Source organism: Morone saxatilis, unplaced genomic scaffold, assembly GCF_004916995.1.
Source record: "Morone saxatilis isolate NCDOM2014 unplaced genomic scaffold, NCSU_SB_2.0 Contig0, whole genome shotgun sequence".
Classification (NCBI taxonomy): Eukaryota; Metazoa; Chordata; class Actinopteri; family Moronidae; genus Morone; species Morone saxatilis.
In genome coordinates this window covers 4,808,168-4,832,032 of record NW_023339650.1, presented here as the reverse complement: position 1 = coordinate 4,832,032, position 23,865 = coordinate 4,808,168, and the positions used below count along the sequence as shown (strand labels likewise).

Below are 23,865 nucleotides of genomic sequence, written 5' to 3'. Positions count from 1 at the left end.
AAACCTGTGGTGATTTAAACTAACCAGTAAAGCACATTTTGCTGGGATAATTGAGGGCTACTCAACTGGGCCAGTGTTAATAATATATAGCTACTGTCTTCCTGCTCTTCATGTATTATCTATAACCAGTCAGTGTTGGGGAAGCTACTTTGAAAGCATAGCTTTGCAAGCTACCAATTACTTCAGACTGGATGAAGTTGAACTACAGCAAAGCTACCCTAGGGAGAAGTTTGGTTAACTAAAGCTGCTTAGAAAAAGTAGTTCAAACTACTTTGGAAAGAAATGATCAAATGAACAGTGTACATGTGAGATGACATGAAAGCAAAACAGAATCCAATTGCTCAATTGATTCTATCCAATATAAAAGTGCCCACTAGTTCACAGGTCATACATAAACCAAAGAGTAAAATACGCCACTATTCATGGGGAAGTGCAAGCATAGCTCACAAGTGTTGATGGAGCTAGTCAGTGTCATGTATTTGCTGAGGTGTGACCATGGTGATTCTTCCTCATTTGGGAGGTTTATCTATGATGATGCTGTCGCTTTGTGAGCACTGAGCAACACCCGCCCTTTTGCAAATACACTACACAAAGGTCAAGTGTGTGGTGGTGGCTGGCTTATGAATGCATTGCCTGGGCATGCTAACAGTGGTCAGGATGAAAGAAAAAGGGTACGGGCTGGTCAGGAGTTTAAAAAAAAAAACAAAAAGGTAGTTTCAGTCATTAACTACACAAAAAATGGCAACAAAGTAATTCAACTATTTTAATCACTATGTAAATGTGCAATTAGCTAGCAAGCTAATGCAAAATGTAGTTAAACTACTAATTTAATTACATGTAATTCCTTACTCCCAAGCACCATTACCAGTGCAGGAATATCAAGTTAGTGTAGGTAGAGATTAAAATGTAGCAGCAGTTAAACATATCAGTCTAATATGGAACATCTACGATTATGCTGAAAGAAGTTAACGTTTGTAAATATAAACTAGTAGTTTCTATTAGGTTTGTGTGTAACACACCAATGGATGATCTCTGCTCACTGGAAATGGCTTTGGTAGAGTTTTACCTGTGGAGCTTTGTGTCATGTTCCTTGTACTTTCTACTGAAAATCTTGAGCAATGATTCATCTTCATAAAAGAAGACATGCAGACTTTTTGGGTCTCTGTCTTCTCCATGCCCCCCTCGAGAAGCCTTCCCCTTCCTATCCTATGATGTAATGAGTGGGAAGGAAGATGCGCAGCTTCCATCTCAACCCCCCTGTCTAAAGTTAGCTATGTCAGCTAAACTCACCCCATAACCACCAGCCAACAGCCCTATTCAATTACTGATGGCGTGCCAGATTTTACTCCAGGGTACTAGAGGAGGCCGGCCAGATGCCAGACTATGCTGTGTGTTTGTGTGTGCACATGTGATTTTCACACATTTTTGTCAAAGTATGCCTCTACATGTATAAAGACATAGACAGAGAGACACTCACTGATACTGTGCATCTGTGTGCTTGCTTTCCCATCACTGTCTGGCCACAAGAGCTCACCAGCTTACCCATACATACAGTTCACACATGTGTGCATCTGTCAAGAAGTAGAGTAACTCAATACCAGGCCACCAGGCCAGCCATATTAACCTAGCACTTCCCAGCCTCTGGGGACACACGTATCGGTCAGAACGACAGAGGTTTCTGTTTCTGGGCAGATGAGTGGGGAGGGAAGGAGAGTTTATTCCCAAGTGAATGTGGACTAAAATAAGAAGTATAGTAGTGTAAATTAACCTTATTCTGTCTTAATTTAAGTGAGGATATGCATGTTTTGCTTTAGAAATAAAGAGTCAGTGGAGGAAAGAAAGAGAGAGAAATGAGATAGAGAAGGGGAAGTTCACGTTTTTAATACAGGTGAGCAGCTCCGGATGTAATAAATTGTGGGGATAGAACCTACTGTACAGTAAAGCACCAATTATATCCTCGCTACAGGAACAGATGTACTTCACACCAAAGTCATTCTGAAAGGAAATTGCACAGATCAAACTGATCTTGTTCCAGTTTTCTTGTCTCTCCTGTGAGAATTGGTTAACTTTCAAAATTTTGGTGACACAGTCTCCAGAGGGATGTACTGAGTGTTTCATATGATTCAAGATGAAGAAATTAGGTCCAAAAATAAACGGGAAAATAGTATGAGGAAGGCAACAGCAAGAAGACAGCACATGGCATGAGAGAGGGCAGAAAGAGAACCAGGAAGCAACACTCCCTCCTGGTGTCTGCACTGAAACACACACACACACTTACCAATGTGACTATGGCACACTCAGCGGTGAGCTGTGCGGCGCTGAACAGCGTCCTGACAAAGCGGTAGATCTGTTTCTGCTCTGGGTCGTGTTTATCGTAATCAGGAGGAATCTCCAACTTCTAAAACAGAAGATAACAAACAAAATGAAAATGAACATTTGATCTGATTGCTAACCAAAATGGAAATACAAGCTGCTTGCAAACGCTTTGGCTTACAAATGAGCATTCATTTTGAATAGAGTTTGTAGGTTGGAGCATCAAGCAAAGTGGTCATGTAGATTTTTGGATCAAAACCCTGCAATTGTCGTGCAAAAAAAATTGAACTGAAAATACATGATCCAGATGGCTACTGAGATTACTTGACAGATTTCCCCCATATTTGATCCATGTGGGCTTATTTACTGATTATACATCAGCTTGTGTGGTTTGTCTTGCTGATGAATCCTGACAGCTCTACAGCTCACGCATAATGGAAATGTATCTTCAGTTAAGGCCTTACCGAGAGCGGATGCAGCTTCTCATCAAAAATATCTAACAACATTCTTCCGTCGACGTCTCTGGAATGACAAACGGATAGGAAGAACATCAGAATATGACAGAAAAAAAAAACAGATGGCATGAGACTCATTTCATTTCAAACATGACTTCATCCTCTAAGATATTGCCTGTTCAATAAGACATTCATGGGCATTCATGTGCATGTCAAACAGCTGCCCTATATAGGATTCCTAAAAGTTACAGACGCATAAAAATTCATTCTTTGAGCATCTCTTACTCTTTTCAGTCAGATTCACCAAATCGATTCAGAATGAAGTTGATATTTATTAAGAATTAAGTCAAATGGCTATATACATAACTTGTTTGACAGGTCTGAAAAACTTTCATGAATTGTACGTATAAGAAAATCTCTGAAATACCTGGAATGAGCCACTTAAGAATAAATCTGATCATTCGAGTGATTCTTACATGAGACCTGAGACCCGTCTTTACACACCTCAACAAGAGATTTCTTTGCAGAATGATGCCCAGGGCACTCAGGCTTCATGTTGAGTCAGCCATTAGACAAAATGTCACGGGAACTACAGAGCTCGACATTTCAACACAAGCCTTGGGGGCCAAGTGATGACTTTTTGCCTGCTAATATTTAACTTTGTCTGCTAATCCTTGAAGTTGATATTTGATGTAGGACTGGAATTTAGGAGTAGATAAGGGAAAAAATTAAAATATTCACCATACCTGTTCTTTATGTGGTAGAATATTGCGAGGGATACGCTGTAAAGACAAAAAAAGTACATAAAATATTTCAAACTAAAAGGACAAAGAGCCAAAACATTTCACCTCAGTGTGAGATTAAATATCAGATAGAGAGGTTAACAGTGAGGTGTAGTTACCATTTGATGGTGTATTTGAGGTTGGGCTGACTGACAGTGCTGTCATCAAGAAATATGGTGGAACATGAGCTGTACTTCCGTCTCACTGGGCCTGGATGATGCTGGGGTTCACACACACACAAAGAGACACATACAAACAGACAGACACACACGTACACGTCAATCTCTATTTCTGTCATACTCAGACCAGCCAAAAGGCCTGCTGACAGCCATGGAAAGTAGGGCACCTGTAAGCCCACAAACTAATTCTGTCTGTCCTCTGTCAGTGCCTGACATGGTCGCATGCGGGGGATGGCATTTATGGTGGAGTGCATCTTCAAAGAAGCCCCAAACTTCCACTTAGTGAGAAACTTATTTTTTGTCATTTTCTCCTGGCACCTACTTCATCAGATTTGACCAATTCTGGCACTTGGGGTTGAGAGATGAGTGAAGGACAAAGATGAACTACATCATAGTGTGATGAAATTGTTGCTACTACTACGATTACTACTACGTCTAAATGATGACATTCAAATTCATCTTTTAGCTCATTACACACACACACGACTTTGACTATAAGTGGAATCTGTGGGGTTTGAAGAGAGAAGGACAATGATAAAAGGGTTGAATTATTTTAAGGGTCACTTTGAGGACTTTACCTTGTTCTCCGAAATGTGTGTGAACTTGCAAAAAATACAAGACATAAAAATCACCACTTGCATAATTATAATATTCATAATAATGTATAACTGACAACTAAATGGTAAGATCCACTGCTGCCTTTTTAATGTATTATACACAACATCATTTATCGTACTTACATGGTTGATGTAAAGGCTCTTCCGTTTTTCTCGAACTGAAAGGGAAGATGAGAGAACAGGTGTCAGTTCTGTCAGGCAGCAACATGCGCTTTAAGCTCAGTGTAGTACACCACCCTCACAGACAGGGAGCAGCATTTATCCAGGGTTTATAAGTTCCCTATCATTACAGAATTTGAGAAAACTATTGGATGAGCAGCTTTTTGTCTCTAATTATTCCACACTACATTAAACAAAGCATCTTTAATATGAAAAAAAGAACATTTCAAAGCCTGTAAACAGCTTTCCTCCCCTGATACATTGGAAATTGTGGTCTAATGTGTGGGAATGAGTGTGATCAAATGACTTAATCCATTCATCAATCCATTCATTTTGGCCTACATTGGTCCAAATTAAATCAAGCACAGTGAGTTTTATTCAAGAGGAGATTGTCATTTGAGCTGTTCTCATTTTTGTTCTCTTCATACAATACTGCTCATTTGCAATGCTAATTCTGCTTAGTGGAGGTGATGATTTGTTAGTTCTATAGAGCTCACTTCACATGATATAAAACACACACTAAATACACAGCTGTGTGCCAGCGCTGTGTCTATATATGTGCATGTGTTCGCTCTGATGCAGAAGAACACACAAGGGGGAAAAAGATCGCTGGCAAAGCAAACTGGAGCAGATGCAGAGCACAGCATCACACACACACACACACACACACACACACACAGTGACGTAGTGAAGTGTCTGGCGCCTCTCATCCCTGAACTGTCTGTCTCTCACCTCTCTGACACACACACACACACTCTCTCACTCTAATGCACATGTTTCTCTGGGCAGTCGTGACTGTGTGTGCTGCTTTCTAGCAAAAAGCAGCCGGCTCTCATGTCTTAATTACGGCTGCATGTTTTAGTTCACAATCCTGACTGCAGTGATTTATGAATTGATTTCTGAAAAAAAAAAAAACCATCAACACTGACACATTAAATATTCTTCTAAACAACATGTTGGTTGAATCCTAACTTTTGTTTCATTCACACCTCCCCTGTAGAAAAGTTACTTAAGCGGTCCTGACGAGGAAAATGTGTTAATAGTGATCAAAACTCAGCTATATTAATATTGATGCATCCTATAGACCGACATGCACATGGGCACAGACGCACAAACACATAATGAAATCAGCAGCTCAGCAGTGAAGGCACGTCATCTGCTAACAAAAGACGATACAGATCAAGTACAACGAAAAGGTCAAGCCCAAACACACAGTAAGCATAATTGCCACCTGCCTACTGAGACCAGACACATACATGCTTACCTCTCTTGTTGGGCACAGCAACTGAAAAAACACAAAGTCCAAGTTGTCTCTATGTTTAGGACACTGATACACAATGGGCTACATAGAGATTGGATTGTTAAAAATGGCCCATTGCGTGACGTCTTGTATTGGTATTTATGTACAATATGTTGAGGAAACAGGCCAGCAGTGATTCACACAAGAGCTTGATATGGCTAATAACACATCAGCCCCTAATATCAGGTCAATATATTAGGCTCCAGGCAGCAAGCTCTTCAGCTCAACCAGCTTTTTCTCCAGTGTGTGCAAATGGAATAATAAGCCTCTTATCATCAAAGTAAAGAGATTATGGCTAAACTGAAACATAATTTCAGAAACCAACTTCATCACATTGCAGTTGATTAAAATGCATTACTGTCACTCTGAAGGGTCCAGGCTGCTACAGGATCAGTCTCTGCCTGATGGAGATGATCAAAACACCCCACTGTGTCTCAGAAAATCTGACATAAAGGGAGCGGGTATAAAAGTTGTTTTTTGTTTGTGTTTTTACAAGAGCCTGCCTGGAGACTTTATGGTGGATAAAAGGATGTTGATCAACATAACAATTTTTTGTGTAGCTCCACATTTGAAATCCCTGCATCAATGAAACTGCTTGTTTCCCCACAAAGCAAGTGGCATATGCCACCATTTGACTTGCATGAGTCTGAAACATAAAGATACTTTTGAAGTTAGTTATGCAGGCCTAATGTGCAATCTGCCACACATGTCACGCTGCTCTTTGAACGACTTCTCTCAGCAGGCGCCACGTTTTTGAAGATCAATGGCAATCGCTAAAAAAAATACAGTCGACGTGAATGGTCAACGGCACAATGAGTATTTCAGGGCCACAAAAGGAAGTGAGGATTGCTGGGAACAGGGGCCCTGAGGGAGTTGGGGGGGTTGTAAAGTGGAGAGAAAAGTTAATAAAAAATACAATAAAGATCTTTGATGGAACCAACTGAACATAGTCTGTGCCTTCTAGAGAGGTCTACATTACTAAAGGATTCATGACTTTACTTTTTTTGTTATTTCAATTCTTTAAAACTGAACAACACATTCTTCAGACTAGTCATCATATGGAATGCATGTACTGGTCCTGCAGCCATCCTGCTGTGGATCACACTTCTACTAGCAAGAATCTTGTGTTTATGTGAGATTCTAGGGTCAAAAAAGCCCTCACAATAACACAACACAGCATCACTTTGCCTCACATTCCATCTACCTCATCTAAGCAGGCCTTGTGTAAGCCTAATACAATCATGGCCCCAGACGCATTTAACATGGCTCTTGCAGACACCTTGCAAGTTTTCAACGCACTCACCAACAATCCCTATAAATTGTTTGGCCCCAATTTACTGTGGACTGTTGCCACTCCTGACACTGTCTCAGATACTGTCCTGAAACAAACCTGATTATAAGGTAGTGATACGTTTGCAAGCCAAGGAGGTAATGCTCACCGTCAGTCTGTGACTTGCTGAGGAAGATGGTGCTGGCCCGGGGATGATCTGAGGGATTGTACTCCATGGGCAGATCTGAAAAAAGGAGGAAAAAGAACATTAGTCTTACAGGCAGCATTCAAATTACAGCTCTGTTGACTGATTTGTATACAATTTGAAAAACATGCACACAACAATTTCCCTTTAAATTCAGTAGCTGGACAAGATCGACAAATTAATATTCACAATATACAGCAATCATCAGTCTAGGAACAGTAAGCAATGAACACAAGGCTGGGATGTTTTACCGGAACAACTACAACAGACTGAAACCTTTCATTTTGAGGTTAAATGTGTGGGACTGGCTTTAGGGGTTAACCACCTCTCTTGTAATGGACTGAACCGAATGGAAAAACAATCTGTCAAACGACAGTTTGCTGCACCAGCGCTGTGTAAACGGTGGTTTGTAAATCGATGTGCTAAGCAAACACAGCAGAAAGGTATAGATTTGTCTTAGATCACTGTCTGTACACACATACCACCTAGGATAAGCCACCACATAGGACAGTAGCTGGCAATATGGAAACGGCAATAAATCACAACAAAGAGATATCTGAGCATCCAATGAGCTGACGATCTCTGACAGCAGAGTTGTATAACATCTTATCTTATGAGTGTGACAGTGACTGCTGCAGGTACAGCTCTCTGCCACCAGGCGCTCTCTGTCACAAGGTGGCAAGCTCAGACTAATGTCCTCATGACTGAATTGAACATGAAAACACGTGTGAACATAGGACCTTTATGAGCAAATTTAAGAGGATAGGATTTAAAATTCTGTGTTAGCCTGCATTTAATCCTAATTAAGGATTTCATTTTTTTAATTTACTTAATAAAAAAAAAAATTAACATCTACTTTCTAAAGACAATACACACCCAATGCATTTTCAGATTAAAACTCCTTAGATTAATTCACGATTGTTACATGTCTCAATTCTTGTAAAAGCCATTTGTGATCTTTACATTAGTATCACGATATTTTGTTTTGGGATACTGCATTGATTCTCAAAAACACTGTATAGATTTTTGTGTTTAAACTTCCAACTGTCAGATAGCAGTGTTGTAAATGTAAAAAATATTATATAATACCATCCTTACAGTGTTGCAATATACTGAATTAAACCCCCTGTATTGTGATGCACCATATTGATTAACACCGGATTATTGCCAATATCCTGTCCTACAAAGAGTGTTTTAGTAATGCAAAAATGTATCTTTTCTTCTTTATTAATGAATCTATTGCCTATTTGTTTAATTGATTGATGAATGGTTTAGCCTATAAAATAATTTTTTTTTTAAAAGGTGAAATGTCCCTCCCATGTTCCCAGAGCCAAAAATACACACTTATTTAAAAGATTACCTTTCAGCTTTTAATTTTCGCTGTTAACAGTCAATCTCACCCTGTGAGATGTGTATGTGTCAAACCAGCACCAGCTACAGACACTGTCGCCTGGCAGATGGCTGCTATGTAAAATCACTGAATGTATCAGTTTCAATTTTGTGTCCTAGTTCTTTGCCCTGATTAAATCCCACAGGCAGAAACATTTGTTTTTATTGTTAAATTATAAACAAGAAATTTGCAAAGAAGGGTCGAGATTTATTCTAAGCCTGCAGCCCATGTGTTCAGAGCTTTTGGCTGTTGAAACAGAGAACCACTTTTGTTTGAACAGTGGATCGGTATTACAGCTCCAAGGTCGCTTGGATTTTATGGTAGCCTGGTGAGTTGATTTAATATCCTGAACATTGATCATTATCATATTCCGGTCTAGGTTAATCATGAACTACAACTAAAATACTTACTCCTAAAATCTCAAAACAGGCAAAGAAACTAAACTAAAACATAACGCACACACAAAACAGTGCGGGGTGGTGACCCCATTAGCAGCTTCCTTTTTTTCTTGGATGATGTCAGTGAAACAGGAAGGGTCAGATGGGACCAACACCCAGACAGACTAATAGAGCGACAGAGAAACAGATGCCGAGAGACAGAGCGACAGAAGAAGAGTGACAGGCCGATAATGAGAGAGAAAAGGGCGAAGAGGACAACAGAGCAGAAAATGAAGCGAAGGGAGTGACAGATCTGAAACATGATTGACAGGGAGAGAGGACAGCAGGGGCAGGGAGAAAAATGAAAAAAGAAAATTGAGATAGCAGGGAGGATATCAGAAAGGAAAATAAGAGATGAGAGCAAAGGTGAGGAGAAATTGCGGGGATAGAGAAGTAGAAAAGGTCAGTTTGCAACAGATTCAAAATGAAACCTTGTGGACATGAGCACGGTCGTAGTAAAACTTTAGTTAAATCTTCCATTAAAAGACACTGTGTAATGAGAGCATACCTCAGATCACAGACCTCTTTCACTACACTGAAGGTTACACATGCAAGCCATTGCTATTGTGTCCAAAATCTTTTGAACTACTGTCTTTTTGTGTTTGAGAGCCACTTGAAGAGCCTCAAAGGACACACAACACAACAACACACACACATACAAACACAGACATGATGTAGGAGGACCTGCCACACGGTGCTGAATAAAAGATGGGTGTGTGGGAAGAAGCAAAGAGCAGTGAAGGAGAACTAAAGGTGGATTAATGATGCTGCACACTGTTCAGCTGTTACTGACGTATACANNATTTGCACGGATATCATTTAGAAAAGTCGTTTTTCCTGGTGATGTCACATTTTTAACACAGGAAGCTGACTGCCCACAGACCCAGGGAGTGTCCCTCTGGGTGGCTGGTGTCAGTGACCTTTGGTGCAGTTCCACCCTCCCCAGTTTTCTCCCTTTCTCCAACCTGGGGTAGACGAAAGCACCCAACTTCCTGCGTTTCAGGAAGCGGAGCGGAAATGAAGTAGGGGGTTGGCGGTCACACATTGTTAGGGAGGTGAGCTGAACAAAGAGTGGAGGGAATAGCGTGTGGATTTAAGCCAGGCGTGTTTTAAGTTCTACCATTTACACTCACATGAACACACAAAATGAAGATGACACTAAAGCAGCCATAACTCATTGGCCTTCTCTGGTCTTCACTGTTCCATTCATAGCAAAAGAGATCCATCACCTGGGCATTGTCTCGTCAGCAACAGTTGTGTAAGACTGCACAATCATACAATCATTAATGGAGGGTCGGGGTTGGGCTGTATGATGAAATACAGCATGAGATGATACACATTTATCAACCATCAGAGATTCATACTTAGGTCGCTTACTGTTAATATATCTAGTTGTATTACGCTGTTGTGGGAATCAATGAGCAGGACTGCAAATATATTTCTATGATTTATGCCTCAGTGTGATGAAATACTGTGATTTGTTAGGTATGTAATTTGCTGAATTAATTCCACTCTGGTCATTTTATCCACAGACAGTATTGGCTGATTTTCAAGAACATTTACTATATCACAATGTAAAATTACATCAAGCATGCTGAAGGATTGTATCCATATGCCCACTCCTCATAGAAGGGTTGCCTTCATTAACATGTATTTATAAAAAAGGTACATTGGGCCATTGTACAAATGTATTGGCTAACCACCGTTAAACAGGTGAGAGGAAAAACAGCTGTATTTGCAAATTTAACTGCAGAATACAGTTATACGGTGATTTGCAGAGGCTCCAAACAATACTAACTCCGGGGAAGATGAGGACACAGCAGGGACAGACCGGGACAGGAGAGGAGAGGCATGAAGCGGATGTGAGGGAGGTGGGGCATCAGAGAGGCAGCGACAGCACATAGAGCCAGAACTCTGTTAGATCATTAGACACCAGAGTTGGTGATTGTTGGAACAGTGTAAAGACTAACTAAGATGGTTTGGTCAGTTTCATTTTGTTTCTGTCGGGTTCGAATGAAGGAAGGGGGGATGGGGGGTGCTCGCACAACACACACGTACAATTATATTACACACAAGTTTTTTTGAATATATTTTTTTGTGTTACAAATAGTTACCATTTTTATTATGAATTCATGAATTTATTTATTGTTGTACAAGACTAACTCCTGTACTGTACATTTGTTTGTAAATTTTATGCTCAACTTTGGTCACAACCAGTTGTCAGCTCAACTGTGAATTACATTTCATACTGCATATAAATAAAAACAGTACATCCCTGCTCAGTCTTCTCCAAGAGGTTATACATATTGAAAGTTCATTCAAACACTTGCCTCCATTGAAGATTAAATAAAAAAAAAACCCTGAAACATGCACCTGAGCCAGCTGCAACCACCTGCAGCACAAGAGGAAAGTGATTCCTTTCATATTGCTGATACACTGTGAACAGGAATATCTGCATTAGTGTGGTTAGCGGTTAGCTGGCACTGGGCCTGCCTGCCCTCTGAGCCTGTCATGAGGGTGGCTTTGGGTTGCAACATCAGCCCAGACAGGAAGGCCCTTTGCCGGTTTTTGGCTGCCCTGCTGAGGTGCCAGCCTGAGGGGATCCAGATGGCGCAGCACGGCACTGCCCGGCTGTCAACAGCACGCTATCAAACAGTACGCCCACATGGTGGAGATAAGAAGCACACAGCACATCTTGTCATGGAGTGTTTGAGAAAAGAGCACACGATGTAGCTGCTGCTTGAAAATAGATTTGTTAAAAGGAACACAGTGTTTGCATGGTTGTAGTTAATGTGACACTGGATACTATTTTTGTAACTTCAATTCAGACTGTTTTGTTGCTGTTTGAAATGATGCAGTCTGGTTCAACCACTGATGTGTCCTGATTTGGGATCTTGAAATCATTTAACCTAAGCAGTCTCGGGCTAAACCCTTCTTGGAGATCAGTATTTTACAGAATGCTTCTTGTGAAGGTGTTAGTGTAATCTACGGTTTGTAAAGCAAACGGGGCAAAGCAAGCCGCTCACCTTGAACCTCATCCATCTGCTTACTGTTGTAAAACAGCCTCTAGAGTGCTGTTTGGAGCAGCAAAGCAAAGCAGTTTTCAGTTTGACACTTATCACAGCGCAAATTTTAAGACTGCTGCAGCCCTGATAACACTGCTGAGTAAGTGTGTGTGTGTGCCTTCCAATGTGAGAAAGAAGGAAAGTGAGAGATCAGAAAGAGAAGACATGGCCGTTAACATGTTCAGCGGGCATTGTTAGTGAATGAGGTATGGGGCTGTGAATGTGTGACAGAGGGCAGATCTTGATAGTTAAGTGGCTCTCACCTTGGATAACAAAACACTTTACAGAGCACAGAGGAGGTATGGACTCAGAGTTATTACGAGCTCTGCTGCGGCATTAACCCTGTGCCTCTGTGAAAGTATGTTATCTGTGTTATGGCATTTACCGGTGTATCACATAATGATACAGCCAGCCTGATTAGAAGGAGCAGGCCAGAGTTAAAGCTGCCCTGATAAGGTTTTTGTGTAGAGAAACACCTTAATAGCAGTATCCCATCTGTATGCAAGAAACCATAAATCAAACAAACTACCTTTTTTTACCACTTTCAGCCTCACAACATGCTAAAAATGAGTAGTTTAATCTGCCATCACTTAATTCTCTTACAAAATTTCTAAAACTTAAAAGAGAGGCAGGGTTAAAGATTGTTAAAGAGATTACATGAATGGAAGTGAATGAAAGACTAATGGTTAATGACTCACATTCCTTTTAGCTTTCTCCACACAGACATGTACACACAGAAACACAACAACGTAACAAACTCCCAGCAGCACCATCACAGCTCTTCCTAACAGCTTAAACAAGCCCTAAGCTTGTATCATTGATCGCTGGCATCTGCCAAACTCAGCGCAGTGATGCAGACTCATCACAGGGAAAGAGCTGAGCTCTTATCAAAGAAAGCCAACAGGGACAAGAAGATGGAGGAGAATGAGTTGGAAATTTCACCTGAACTTGCAGAAAAACATATTCCGATGACTGCAGCAGCACTTAATCACACAAGTGGGCTTCGTAACTGTGTTCACAAGCCTCTGATTTTAAGCATCACAGCAAAAAACACAGAAGTCATAACATTTTTATTATCCCATCACTTCAATATGTCTTAAACTGTGGCATATGTGTGCAAGATTACAATAACTGAAAGCAGTCAATAGTAAGTCAAAGCCACAGCGGCCTGAAAACAAGTGTAGGAAGTGTTGCTGTGCCACTTGAGTGGAATGCTTGGTGAAAAATTAATTCTAAGAAGAGACAGCCTTTTTTTCACTTCACATTTCAGTGAAAATGTGAAGAACACTGAGTCACAGTTAAAAGGCAGTAAAAATCCCTGGTAAGCAGAAAGGGCCAATCAGGTTTTGACTAAGCTAAATGCCCTTTCACTTGGTCAGATTTGGCCAGTTCAGGAGTGTGAAATTCAGCCTTTTCCTTCCCTCTTTTTACATTAGAAAATCCCTTTTGTCTCGCTGAAAAAAACCCAATCCAATGAAATGACTGTCAAACATTATTCCCTTACCTTCAGTACTGTATGTCCTATCAAGACAAAAGCCTACAGCCCTGCTAGCAGCTCTGTGAAGCTGTACAGAGGTGCTTTGAGCTTGCAGAGAACAAAAAAGGACTGGAACACTCTTAATTATGCAAATACTAAATGTCTAAATGGAAAAAAGACATGAGGCAAACAACATATATAGTCATCCTAGAGCAGGTGTACAGTAGTCATGGATAATTGGTTGAACAGGATTTCAAATCTATTGGATAATGAATCTGAGGGTGGGAGTTGCCAAAATCAGTGCTAATGTCAGCATGCTAACATGTTCACAGTGACAACGCTAACATGCTGACGTTTAGCAGCTTTAATGTTCACCATCTTAGTTGAGTTTGTAAGCATGCTAACATTTGCTAATCAGCACTAAACACAAAGTAAAGCTGAGGCTGGTGGGCAAAGTATTGGTGAAATTAAAACTTTGACCTGATGATGGCACTATGTGGAAAGTAAAAAGGATCACCAAATTTTGTACACTCCATCAAGTGGGAGGCAAGAATGTCTTAATCAAATTTTAGGGCAATCATTAACTAAAAGAACCAAAGGATGGCTCAAAGCTATAATCAACAAGTCTAACTTAGAAAACACTAAACCAAATGATGTTACTGTGAATCCCTCCTGGGAAAGTACACTTCATTAAAAACGTATAATCTTGTGAAAGATTAGAATTCATGAAAAAGATAGTAAGAGTAACTGTTTTGAAACATCCCTCAAAACATCTCTTCAACTTCTCAACTTCATGCACACAAATACGGCAATGGCAAGTCAAAGTTTCATGGATACAGTACCAAACACACACCACGGCTCCTCTCTGCCTGCACAGCTACGTCCCGTTCTGAGAGGGGAAGACATCCTGCGCTCACATGGGCAAACAATCTTGTGAGGAATTACAATGAAGTTCGTCCTTACAGCTCTGTGGTGGGAGGACTACATTAAAGCATCCAACCAGCCCAAAATTCCTACAATCCATCACAGTGATTTGTTACAGTGACATTCCTGGCAGTGTGTACCTGGCCATGTATACTGAGGTGTCGGATGTGGACCACTGCTGTTGATTACTGTTACACTTGACGGATGGCTGTAATCAGGTGAAGCTGAAATGGAACAGCCGAGGGCAAGAGTATAGAGAAGGAAAACTTTTCTCAAGGAAAGAAAAAAGCCCCATAAATTGTGCAGACAAAGCACATACAACAAAGCCAAAAAGTGAGGCCAGTAGCTCTTTTTCCCCCAGTCACTTAAGTCTAGTTCTAGTTTAATGTTACGGCATTTCAACATCAGCTATTATACTTGCATCTGTTTACTGAGCTAGGTATAAACACTGAAGAATCCCTAGTGACATTAAGCCTTAAAGTTGCCCTTCTTAAATGTGGATTCTGCTATTTCCTCCTCTATCTCTACTGATTCTATATAGTGAATGTACACTTCAATCTTTACATATGCTGTCCTGAACATCCAGAGTCTGGTTTGTTTGGAATAAAGAAAAGAAATTGTGAGTTAGCACGAGCAAAGTCAAATGAAACCAGGGCAGACAGAAACTTCATCATCAGAACTGCAAAGGAAAAAGACAGCAGAGTGATGGAAACACTGATTAACAAGTGATCTCTGTGAACAGAAACATTACTTCACTTTCACAAAGATGCATAAGGCGTAAATCATTCCTACAATGTTGTGTCAGCTGATGAGAGCTGTAATTAGTTGCGCTGGACACAAATATTTGATTTATGCTGCCGAAGCTTCGAACACTCACTGCAGATTACCTCTGTAAAAAAAGCTCTTTAGATGTCTTGTTTTGTCAAGCAACAGGCCACAATCCAAAGACAGTCAGCTGATTTATTATGTACGTCAAAAAAGCATCTAATCCTTTAGGCATTTCTGCCTTAAAAACTGTCTAAAATGATTATTCAAATATAAAAATACAATGTCATTGTATTGTCAATGTCAACCAACTAATCAATTCATCAACTAATCGTTAAAGCTGTATCTGTAATTATTCCAAAATTGATTAAATAGTAATGTTAGATTTTATAACCATAGCTCCATCAAAACATCAGGTTGATATTTGTTTAGATGACTGCTCTCTCTCTTTCTGTGTGAGAGAGAGAGAGAGAGAGAGAGAGAGAGAGAGAGAGAGTCAGAGTGAGAACCAGAGAGAGACACAGAAGCAAGTAGGGGATGTTAGGGGTTGAAGAGTCCATGGGCAGGGAGAGGACTCATTTAGTCTGCACCCAGCTGAGAGCCACAAACCCACCCTCCCTCTTTCTCTCCCTTCCCATCCCTGCATCCTCTGCTCGCTGTAACTAGGCAACGCTGGCTTGAAAGGCAGACCCATCAAAGGCAAAGACAGACAGCCGGGCTCGATGTCTTTTTCTTCCTCTCTGCTGCTCTATCTGTCTCTCTCTCGCTCTCCCAGCTGCTTGTACACCACACTGTACTAATTGCCGCTGAGTCTTATTGTGCTGGATGATGCGGGGCAGTTTACGACACAGAGCACCAGTACAGAATCCACTGCCTTCTTACACTACATGCACACCTTCATTACCCAACTAGGGGAGACAATTAAGTATAGCAGCATAACAGCAGCACATAGAGTAAAGAAAAGTGGCCGAGGTGAGGTGAAGAGCAAGCAAACCTTGCCGTCCAACATGTTAAGTAATGTCGCATTAAAACAATCAATGTATATTTATGATCAGACACGTGCAGCCAGATACACATGCACACTCTCACTTAAACACACAGATGCAAAGCAAAAGGTGTGACTGTGGTAAGGCACTGCCATGGCATCAGTATATAAACATATATATGGCTAATTAGGGGAAGCAGCACTACAGAGGTTTAAAAGTAAAGAAAGGAGGTACCCAGGAGTCATAAAAACAAACATTTGAATAATAACTTGCCGGGAGGAACACTGGTGTTTTTAAACTTTAGAGGAGGTCTTTACATGGTTGCTGTAAATTTTACTGGAGATATATTCATGCTGCATTCCTGGGCTCAGAGGAAATGTTTCAATAATGCAACGTAATGTTTAAAAAGGCAATCTAACCCTGCCAAGTTCCTCTCCTGCCATTTACCATCTGCGCCTGCATGCACCACTAGGAGGGGTCGACGTCAGTTACGCATGTCTGGCAGAAAGGTCTGAAAATATCTCTGCAGGCGGCAGACTGGACACACATGCTGTAGGTCTTCCATGATACTGCGGTGTAATTCCCATTAAGCACCCTTAGCTGGCAAGTACTTCAGTGCAAAGGAATTCAACTAGGAAACAACTGCCACAATCCAGCAGCTAGAAGATAACAGCCAATCGCACTACACGTCCTGATACAGGCTAACTACTGCATGCTGTCACTCTTTCACCATAAAAGTGGAGATCTAAAAAGTGTGTGTTTTTGCCCTAAAGATAGGTACACTAATATCTGAAACATGTTTGCTGGACCAACAGAAGCTGTTCAGCTGTGACGCATTAGCTTACCACCAGCCTATGCTCCTCTCCCTGCCCCTTATTTAATTCAAACCTCTCTCTCCCTCTCTCTCTCTCTCATCCGGTGTCAAGCTGTGGAAGGAGCCGAGGATGACAGGAAGGCCATCTGTGCCAAGCTCCATCATACTCCGTCTGTGTTGACATTTCCAAACAGCACACGCACACACGCACGCAAATGTTGGCATGCACACGCACATTCCTCCATAGAGGCATTAGCACCCATGCGTAAATCAACACAAACACAAGCAAACACACCAGAATAACAATGGATTTTATCAGCGAGGCACACACACACACACACACACGCACCGTAGATAGATAAAGACTGTGAACATTCGCATAATGTGTGTGCTGGGATATGTTCCCAGGGCTCTGAACTGAAGAAGCATTTTAGAAAATGGCTGGATGTATTCTTACTCAAACGATATTTCAGGAATCTGAACTAGAATGTGATCAAAACGATTGATTAGCAGAATTGAAGTCAGCCTATGAGTCAGGGTCTACCAGCTCCATGAAGGAGGCAAACAGGAGAATAATTTAACAGTATAACCCTAAAAATGTGGAACCTAAAAGTGTCCTACTTTAAATCTGAAAAGAAAACTTTTTCACCCATCCATTGAGATAGAAATGAACAGATCTGCTGCACCATAATCACGCTGAAGCAAACCCTGCAATAAACCATTATGCCCAGTCAGGCTACCTGTTGTTGACTGAATAGCTTTTTCAGGTGCTGCTGCAGACCGGGTCAACTTTTAACAGCCCATCAGCAGCATGTAATTACCTCCACACCTGCTCACCAAACTACCAGCAGCAACTCAAGAGGTCCCAGCTGATGGCTGCGTGCTCAGCTAGCTGGCTCCACTAGAATCAGCACAAACAACATGGCTTCACTCACGGCTTTCCCCAACAACCAGAAGTGATCTATGTCTTTTCTATAGGAGAGAGCATCATGTGATTGTACACTACAGTGGCTACCCTTACAGAGAAGTCACATGAAAGCCCACATTCAAAGCACATGATGGTACTAACATGTAAATGTGTGCAATTCTTAGTAAGACACTAACATATGAATTACAGACATTAATTACAGAGACATAATATTCCAATACATTTTCTACAGTTCCTTTCAGTTCCTACTTGGGTTAAAAATAATGTATGTGAGATAACATTTGAATTGGATATACAGTGTAGCCCTGCAGAGAGGCTCTGCTGTTAAACAATTTAAGGGTAAGGTTAAGCAAGGACGTAATATTTCATCCACACATTACAGTTGATGCAGGAAGTCCAACAGCCGCAGCTGTGGGGCTCTGATGTCATGAGAATGTGTGAATCTATGCAAATTTGTCTGCGTAGCACTACATATCTGAAATAAGTGCAGCAAAGAAGTTCCTTTTTCTTGAGGGAAGTTTAAGATGAACTAATTCATTTCATTTGGAGATTCTTTAGTCACATATAGCAATTAGCATGGGATTTTAGCATACTCTGAGCCTGGGCCAGATGGGTGGCTTTTGGTCAGAAACACATTTATGCAACATTTATGCAATATGTGAAAGAATGGGGGATTGCATAATGGAGTCAGTTGGATTTAGGGCTCTGTCTCTTTCACTTGGTCAGAATCAAGTGAAAGAGAGGTTGTGAATGAGGTAGTAAATGTAAGTTAATCCTTTTGGGAAGAGCACAGTATGGTTAAACATTGTCACAAAGACTAACCCCGTAAACCTGATCCGTCTGGACAACATGGATGTCTCTGTTCTCTCTGCTCAAAGCAAGACAAGCAGCCGTCCTTGTCCCATTTTGCAGAACAAATTTGCCAGTAATGCCAGTGGCCTGCTGACAGCTGTGCCCAAATGATCTCTTGAGCTCCCAAACACCACATCTAATTGCCATTGAGTCCCGTTCCCAAGCGTGCATGTAGTTGAAAGCACCACTTCAGCGAGCAAACAGACAGATTGCATTATGTAAGCTGATTTCTGATTATGCCATTCAAGAGCACTGATGGGAATCTACTTAGACACTCAAACATGGGCATTCACTGATTTTTGTTCTTCCTGCTTACACACACTTGACAAGCTGGATTTGGGGGAATACGCTCCAAACCATGAGGTGAAGACTTGGATCAAAAAGGATATTGGCATTCCCACGCTTCACTGCACAGCTGTCTTACAAAAGCCTGAGCTTAACACTTTGACAGCACCAAAACAAACAGGTGAAGCAATTCTATCTCACAAATCCTTTTCTCTCTCTCTCTCTCTCTCTCTCTCTCTCTCTACAGCAGTATGAGCCTGCTCTGACCATCGGAGGGGGAACATGACTATAAAGAGCAGGCATGAGGGGAAACCCACTTCCAAGCTTCCCCTTAGTCTCAGGGGAGCATCGGGGTTGGCTTCAAACACATCTATTAATAGCTCTGTGTGGACCTCAGCTACTTTAACAGATCTTCTTCCCATAAGCAGCATTTTCATAAATTAAAGATGACATTTTCATCTCCCTCTCTCATTCACCTTTACAACTAGTATATGTATAAACCACTATAATGTCCTGATTGTCAATATTTGATCAGTTATATTTATCTTTTTATGTAGATTAAAATGCATTGGTGAACTTTTGCAATGGGTTTTTATTATTCTTTTTCCTCTTTTTGTCTAGTACAAGCATAATGCAAGTCCAGTGATTAAAAAAAAAAGATTATCAAGGCTTTCACACACTGGTAGCATTATTCAGGACATATAGGCTGTGTAGTACTTTTGAACTAACTGTGAATAATGAACTCAAGAGATCACCCACAGTGACAACTACACCCCACTCTACCTCCTCTTTGCTCTCAACTAGAATCTGAAGTGTTCTAATGATCTCACAGGATTTCATTCTACAGATTGTGTTGCAACTCAAGAGCATTGCAAAGGAATGGATTTCTGTCACGCAGAGACACTTCCTCTTTTTTTAATGAGCGTTCCCGATCAGTGACCCAGAGGCTCACTCCCCTCTCTTTATCAGAACTGGCAGAAGGCCATTACAATGTGCATTTCTCAAGAGACAGCGGTGGTACGAGTGAACACACGAGCAGGTAATTTGTGGGCACTAGATGCATCTTCCCGGGCGTAGGCCGAGTCGAGCCAAACGAGACGCCAGAATGAGGCTGTCACAGGCAATTGCGTTTTCATTAACACTCTGTGAATCAGTTCATTTGTTTTTAAAGTGGAAGCCATTCCTTCTGAAATGATTTGTTATTCCTTGTGGGAAAGTGCCGGCTTTTGTCAGCAAAAATAAAAAGTAGTCAAGTAGATGAATTGTTTACGTGGCAATGATTGTGAGTTGCAATCACAACCACTTCTGCTACTTGCTATTTATTGCAGCTATAATGCTTAGTACATTTAGTACATATACAGGTTGGCAGCAGACAGCATGCTTCCAGTTTGCTGTCTTATCAGTTTAGAGACAGGACCAAATACAAAATAACCAACACAACATTGAATCAAACTGCATGTTTGTTTTCCAGCATGATATATGTGCACTCAAACCTGCATTTTTCAAAGGCACTTAGAAGTACTTCTCAATACATGGCTGAGGTTGCAACGGTCAGCTGCAACATGTCAACATGTGTGTGTGAATCTTCTGAACATGAAGGCCAGGTTGTGAAGCAAGGCTTGTCATTTGTGTTTCGCCCGCTATCCCAGGATAAACAAAGTGTCGTACACCCGGGTTGATAGGATAATGCAATGAATGTGGTGTAATCCCAGCAGAAAGTCTGTGGTGGCAATAGACGGTGCCCTCAGCAGTACAGACCAGACTAGAGCTGCAACCATTAGTCCATAAATGGATCAGTTGTCAACTACTAAATCCGCGGCCAAAAAATCCTCTATCGATATCTAGGTTGCAGTTTAATTTTCTGTCCATCAACTAATCGTCTCACCTCTTCTTCCATACAATCCAGGGGTTATATCACATGCTGCAATTCATGTTTCTGTATGTCAACTTCCCCTGAACCTGTCTGCTGTACTTACTACTTAAACTGTAGTTTATAATGTCTTACATTTACCAAAATGCCTCTAGGCAACCGAATGAGAGTGCGCATGAAGTTGCTGTTTTCTGTATGGGTGATAGTGTGACAGCGAGAGCGGCAGCACTGATGACACGGAATTGAAAACAAAATAAGACAACGTCAGAGTCACACCCCATCAAATGGTGCACTCCAAACCCGAACACTTATCATGTGCTCTTTTATGACTGATTTGTCTCTGAGTGACGTTTGAATGTGTGTATAAAACTGTGGGTATACAAAGAACCCGTCAGATTTCAGCTCTGAGAGGCTGACACCAAAATGTGACATTTTCTGCTCGGGTTTTGGACAGCTCATCAAAAAGTGAGTCAGGGGCATTCTGTATCGGTATTGAAGAGCTGGCTCTCTTGGCTGAGTTCACTGAAAAGACGGGGACATGCCAACATGCTGCTGAAGCATCCACCATCCGTTCTGCTGTTTAGCCAAATTGCCTTTTTTAAAACAATATTCAGGCCTACACCATGCTTTTTGAGTGATCACAGGATGGAGCTCAGCCAATCAATATTTTAGTTAATACAAATTTTCAGCGTTCCTCTCTTCATGCATCGGACAGTTCAACTCAGGGATTTATGAGTAATAACTAACCAATGCATGTGCTATTTCCTTTGTTAGTAAGTAAGTAAACCAGCTATTTGTTTTAGGTCACAACACTCCCAAGCAATGACTTAGGCCCGCATCATTTTGGTTTTGGTTTAGAGGACACTATTGTGTGTGAGTGTGGGCCCTTTAGTTTAGAGTTTTTTGTAAGTAAGTTAGAAAAAGGTTACATTTCAGAACTGAATTTAAAGGAAAAGATCACAGAAAGTTGACTGTAATAGAGACATTTGTGTGTTTTGGTACACTATTATTATAACTATTTTTTATTTGTATTAAAGAACTGTGTGTGTGTGTGTGTGGTGTGAGTGGTGTCGCTGTGTGTGTGTGAGTGGTTGTTTGAAATTATGTCAATCATATGCAATTGCACTGGTTATGATTCATATGGGGAAAGGGATAATTGTCAGCTACATCTAAGTGTAAATGTGAGCAACTTTACACTGAACATAGAAAATCCCTGCCCGATAAGGAGCCTTTTTCACCTCAGCAACAATCAAAACATTCTCGTATCATACACCACACATCTAGGTCAACTCGTCTGGAATTCATAGTTAGGAGACTCCCCAGGCTCATCAACCAGGCATGAATAATCCATGTCCGGATTTCAATTAGCCTGCCAGCAAGACTCATCAATATACTGTATGTGTGTGTGTGTGCTCCAGAAATAACTAACTTTAACACTGATGAGACAGAGACAAATACTGGGCCTGGAGCCATTGCTCATTTACAGTTGTCTATGTTAACTAAAACCCAAACAGGGTGAGAGATCCATCTGTTTCATCTTCCACCTCACTTTCCTTTCTCTCCTATTTCTGTGACATCGTAAGTGTTTACCTTTACTTCGAGCTGCGGTGCAGCAATACAACGTTACAATGTTCTCTGATCACATTAGGCTAAAAATAGCTCAGCTGTTGGTTTGGAGGGTCTGAAAACTGCAAAGAATGCTCCTCTCTCTTTTGAGCACTGCAGGGATGGTGAATCTAGTTATAGTGAGCAACGTGAGCTACAAGATGATGGCAATAATCTTAGTCTCTGATCATCTTGTCTTCTATATCACTCTCCTATTCTTCTACCAGGGAAAATCTTCTTCTTCTGCATACAGCAAAAAATATCAATATTAGCATGTCATTTGATTTGCAGGCTTTTCTCACTTGATGATCGGGAATGGAGAAATAGTTTTTCCAATTTCTTTCTCTTTAATTACATTCAAGATTAGTTCAAATACAGTGCCACTCCCTACTGCTGTATTTTTTATTGTTTTAATAAGGGGTTAGATAATATTTCATGCTGTGTGAAGCCATGCCTATAAAGCTTTTATACTCAGATCACTGGTGCCAGCAAACAACATCCAATTTTCAAAAAGCTACCTTTTCTAGACTTTAGAAACACATCCTTATGTAACTGCCTATGCATTTTTCATATTAAATGCATTTAGACTGCAACGCATCTTGACTGTGGAATCTGCTCAGTGACCACAGAAGCCACCAGTGAAACAACACCAGAGAACACAGTGTACCACGAGTGATTTCCCCTCGTTTGGAATCAATTACTAAACCTGTGCAACCATAAAACGTAACCGTCCTTTACACCTGTAAATCTGTGGTAGTGGACGTGTCTTTATCACACACCCTGAGAGACCTGTGCTATAGTGTTGGCATGGTACTCTTAGGTCCTAACAAAGGAGATATATATGTGCAACTTGTATAGCTTGACAGAGTAAACACAAATAGACATAAATAAGTTGTCAGGAGGGGCATCAATCTTCAGCATCTTTCTCTCTGACTGGTGTATAGGTTGTGATGAGAACACGCAGGGTTGCTGTGGAGAGGGAGCCACCGCTCAGGGAAATCACATTACACTGCTGATTTGTAAAAGGGGCTGCCAACATGAAAGACCCTCTCATACTTGGGAGGAGGCTGTCCGGTGAGCACTGTGTGTGTGTTTTGTTTGTGCGAAACGCAAGAGCGTGTGTGTCGTCATCACTGTGTCAGCAGTTCTCGTGGCTGATTTTCTTGTTATCACATGCTCAACCAAGC

At 41.1% G+C, this 23,865-nt stretch overlaps 1 protein-coding gene across 2 annotated transcripts in view; it reads right to left on the bottom strand.

Moving 5' to 3' along the window:
* LOC118321548 (cyclin-Y-like) overlaps positions 1-23,865 on the bottom strand; it is a 38,360-nt gene that overhangs the window by 10,219 nt on the left and 4,276 nt on the right. The window contains exons 2-8 of one of the 2 annotated variants that reach the window (XM_035652914.1): positions 7,245-7,319; positions 5,770-5,790; positions 4,470-4,504; positions 3,670-3,770; positions 3,515-3,550; positions 2,778-2,835; positions 2,279-2,398 (exon numbers count right to left, since the gene is read on the bottom strand). In XM_035652914.1, coding sequence (XP_035508807.1) covers positions 2,279-2,398; positions 2,778-2,835; positions 3,515-3,550; positions 3,670-3,770; positions 4,470-4,504; positions 5,770-5,790; positions 7,245-7,319 — 446 coding nt within the window. The remainder of the gene's footprint in view (positions 1-2,278; positions 2,399-2,777; positions 2,836-3,514; positions 3,551-3,669; positions 3,771-4,469; positions 4,505-5,769; positions 5,791-7,244; positions 7,320-23,865) is intronic. The other variant, XM_035652922.1, reaches the window with a different exon arrangement.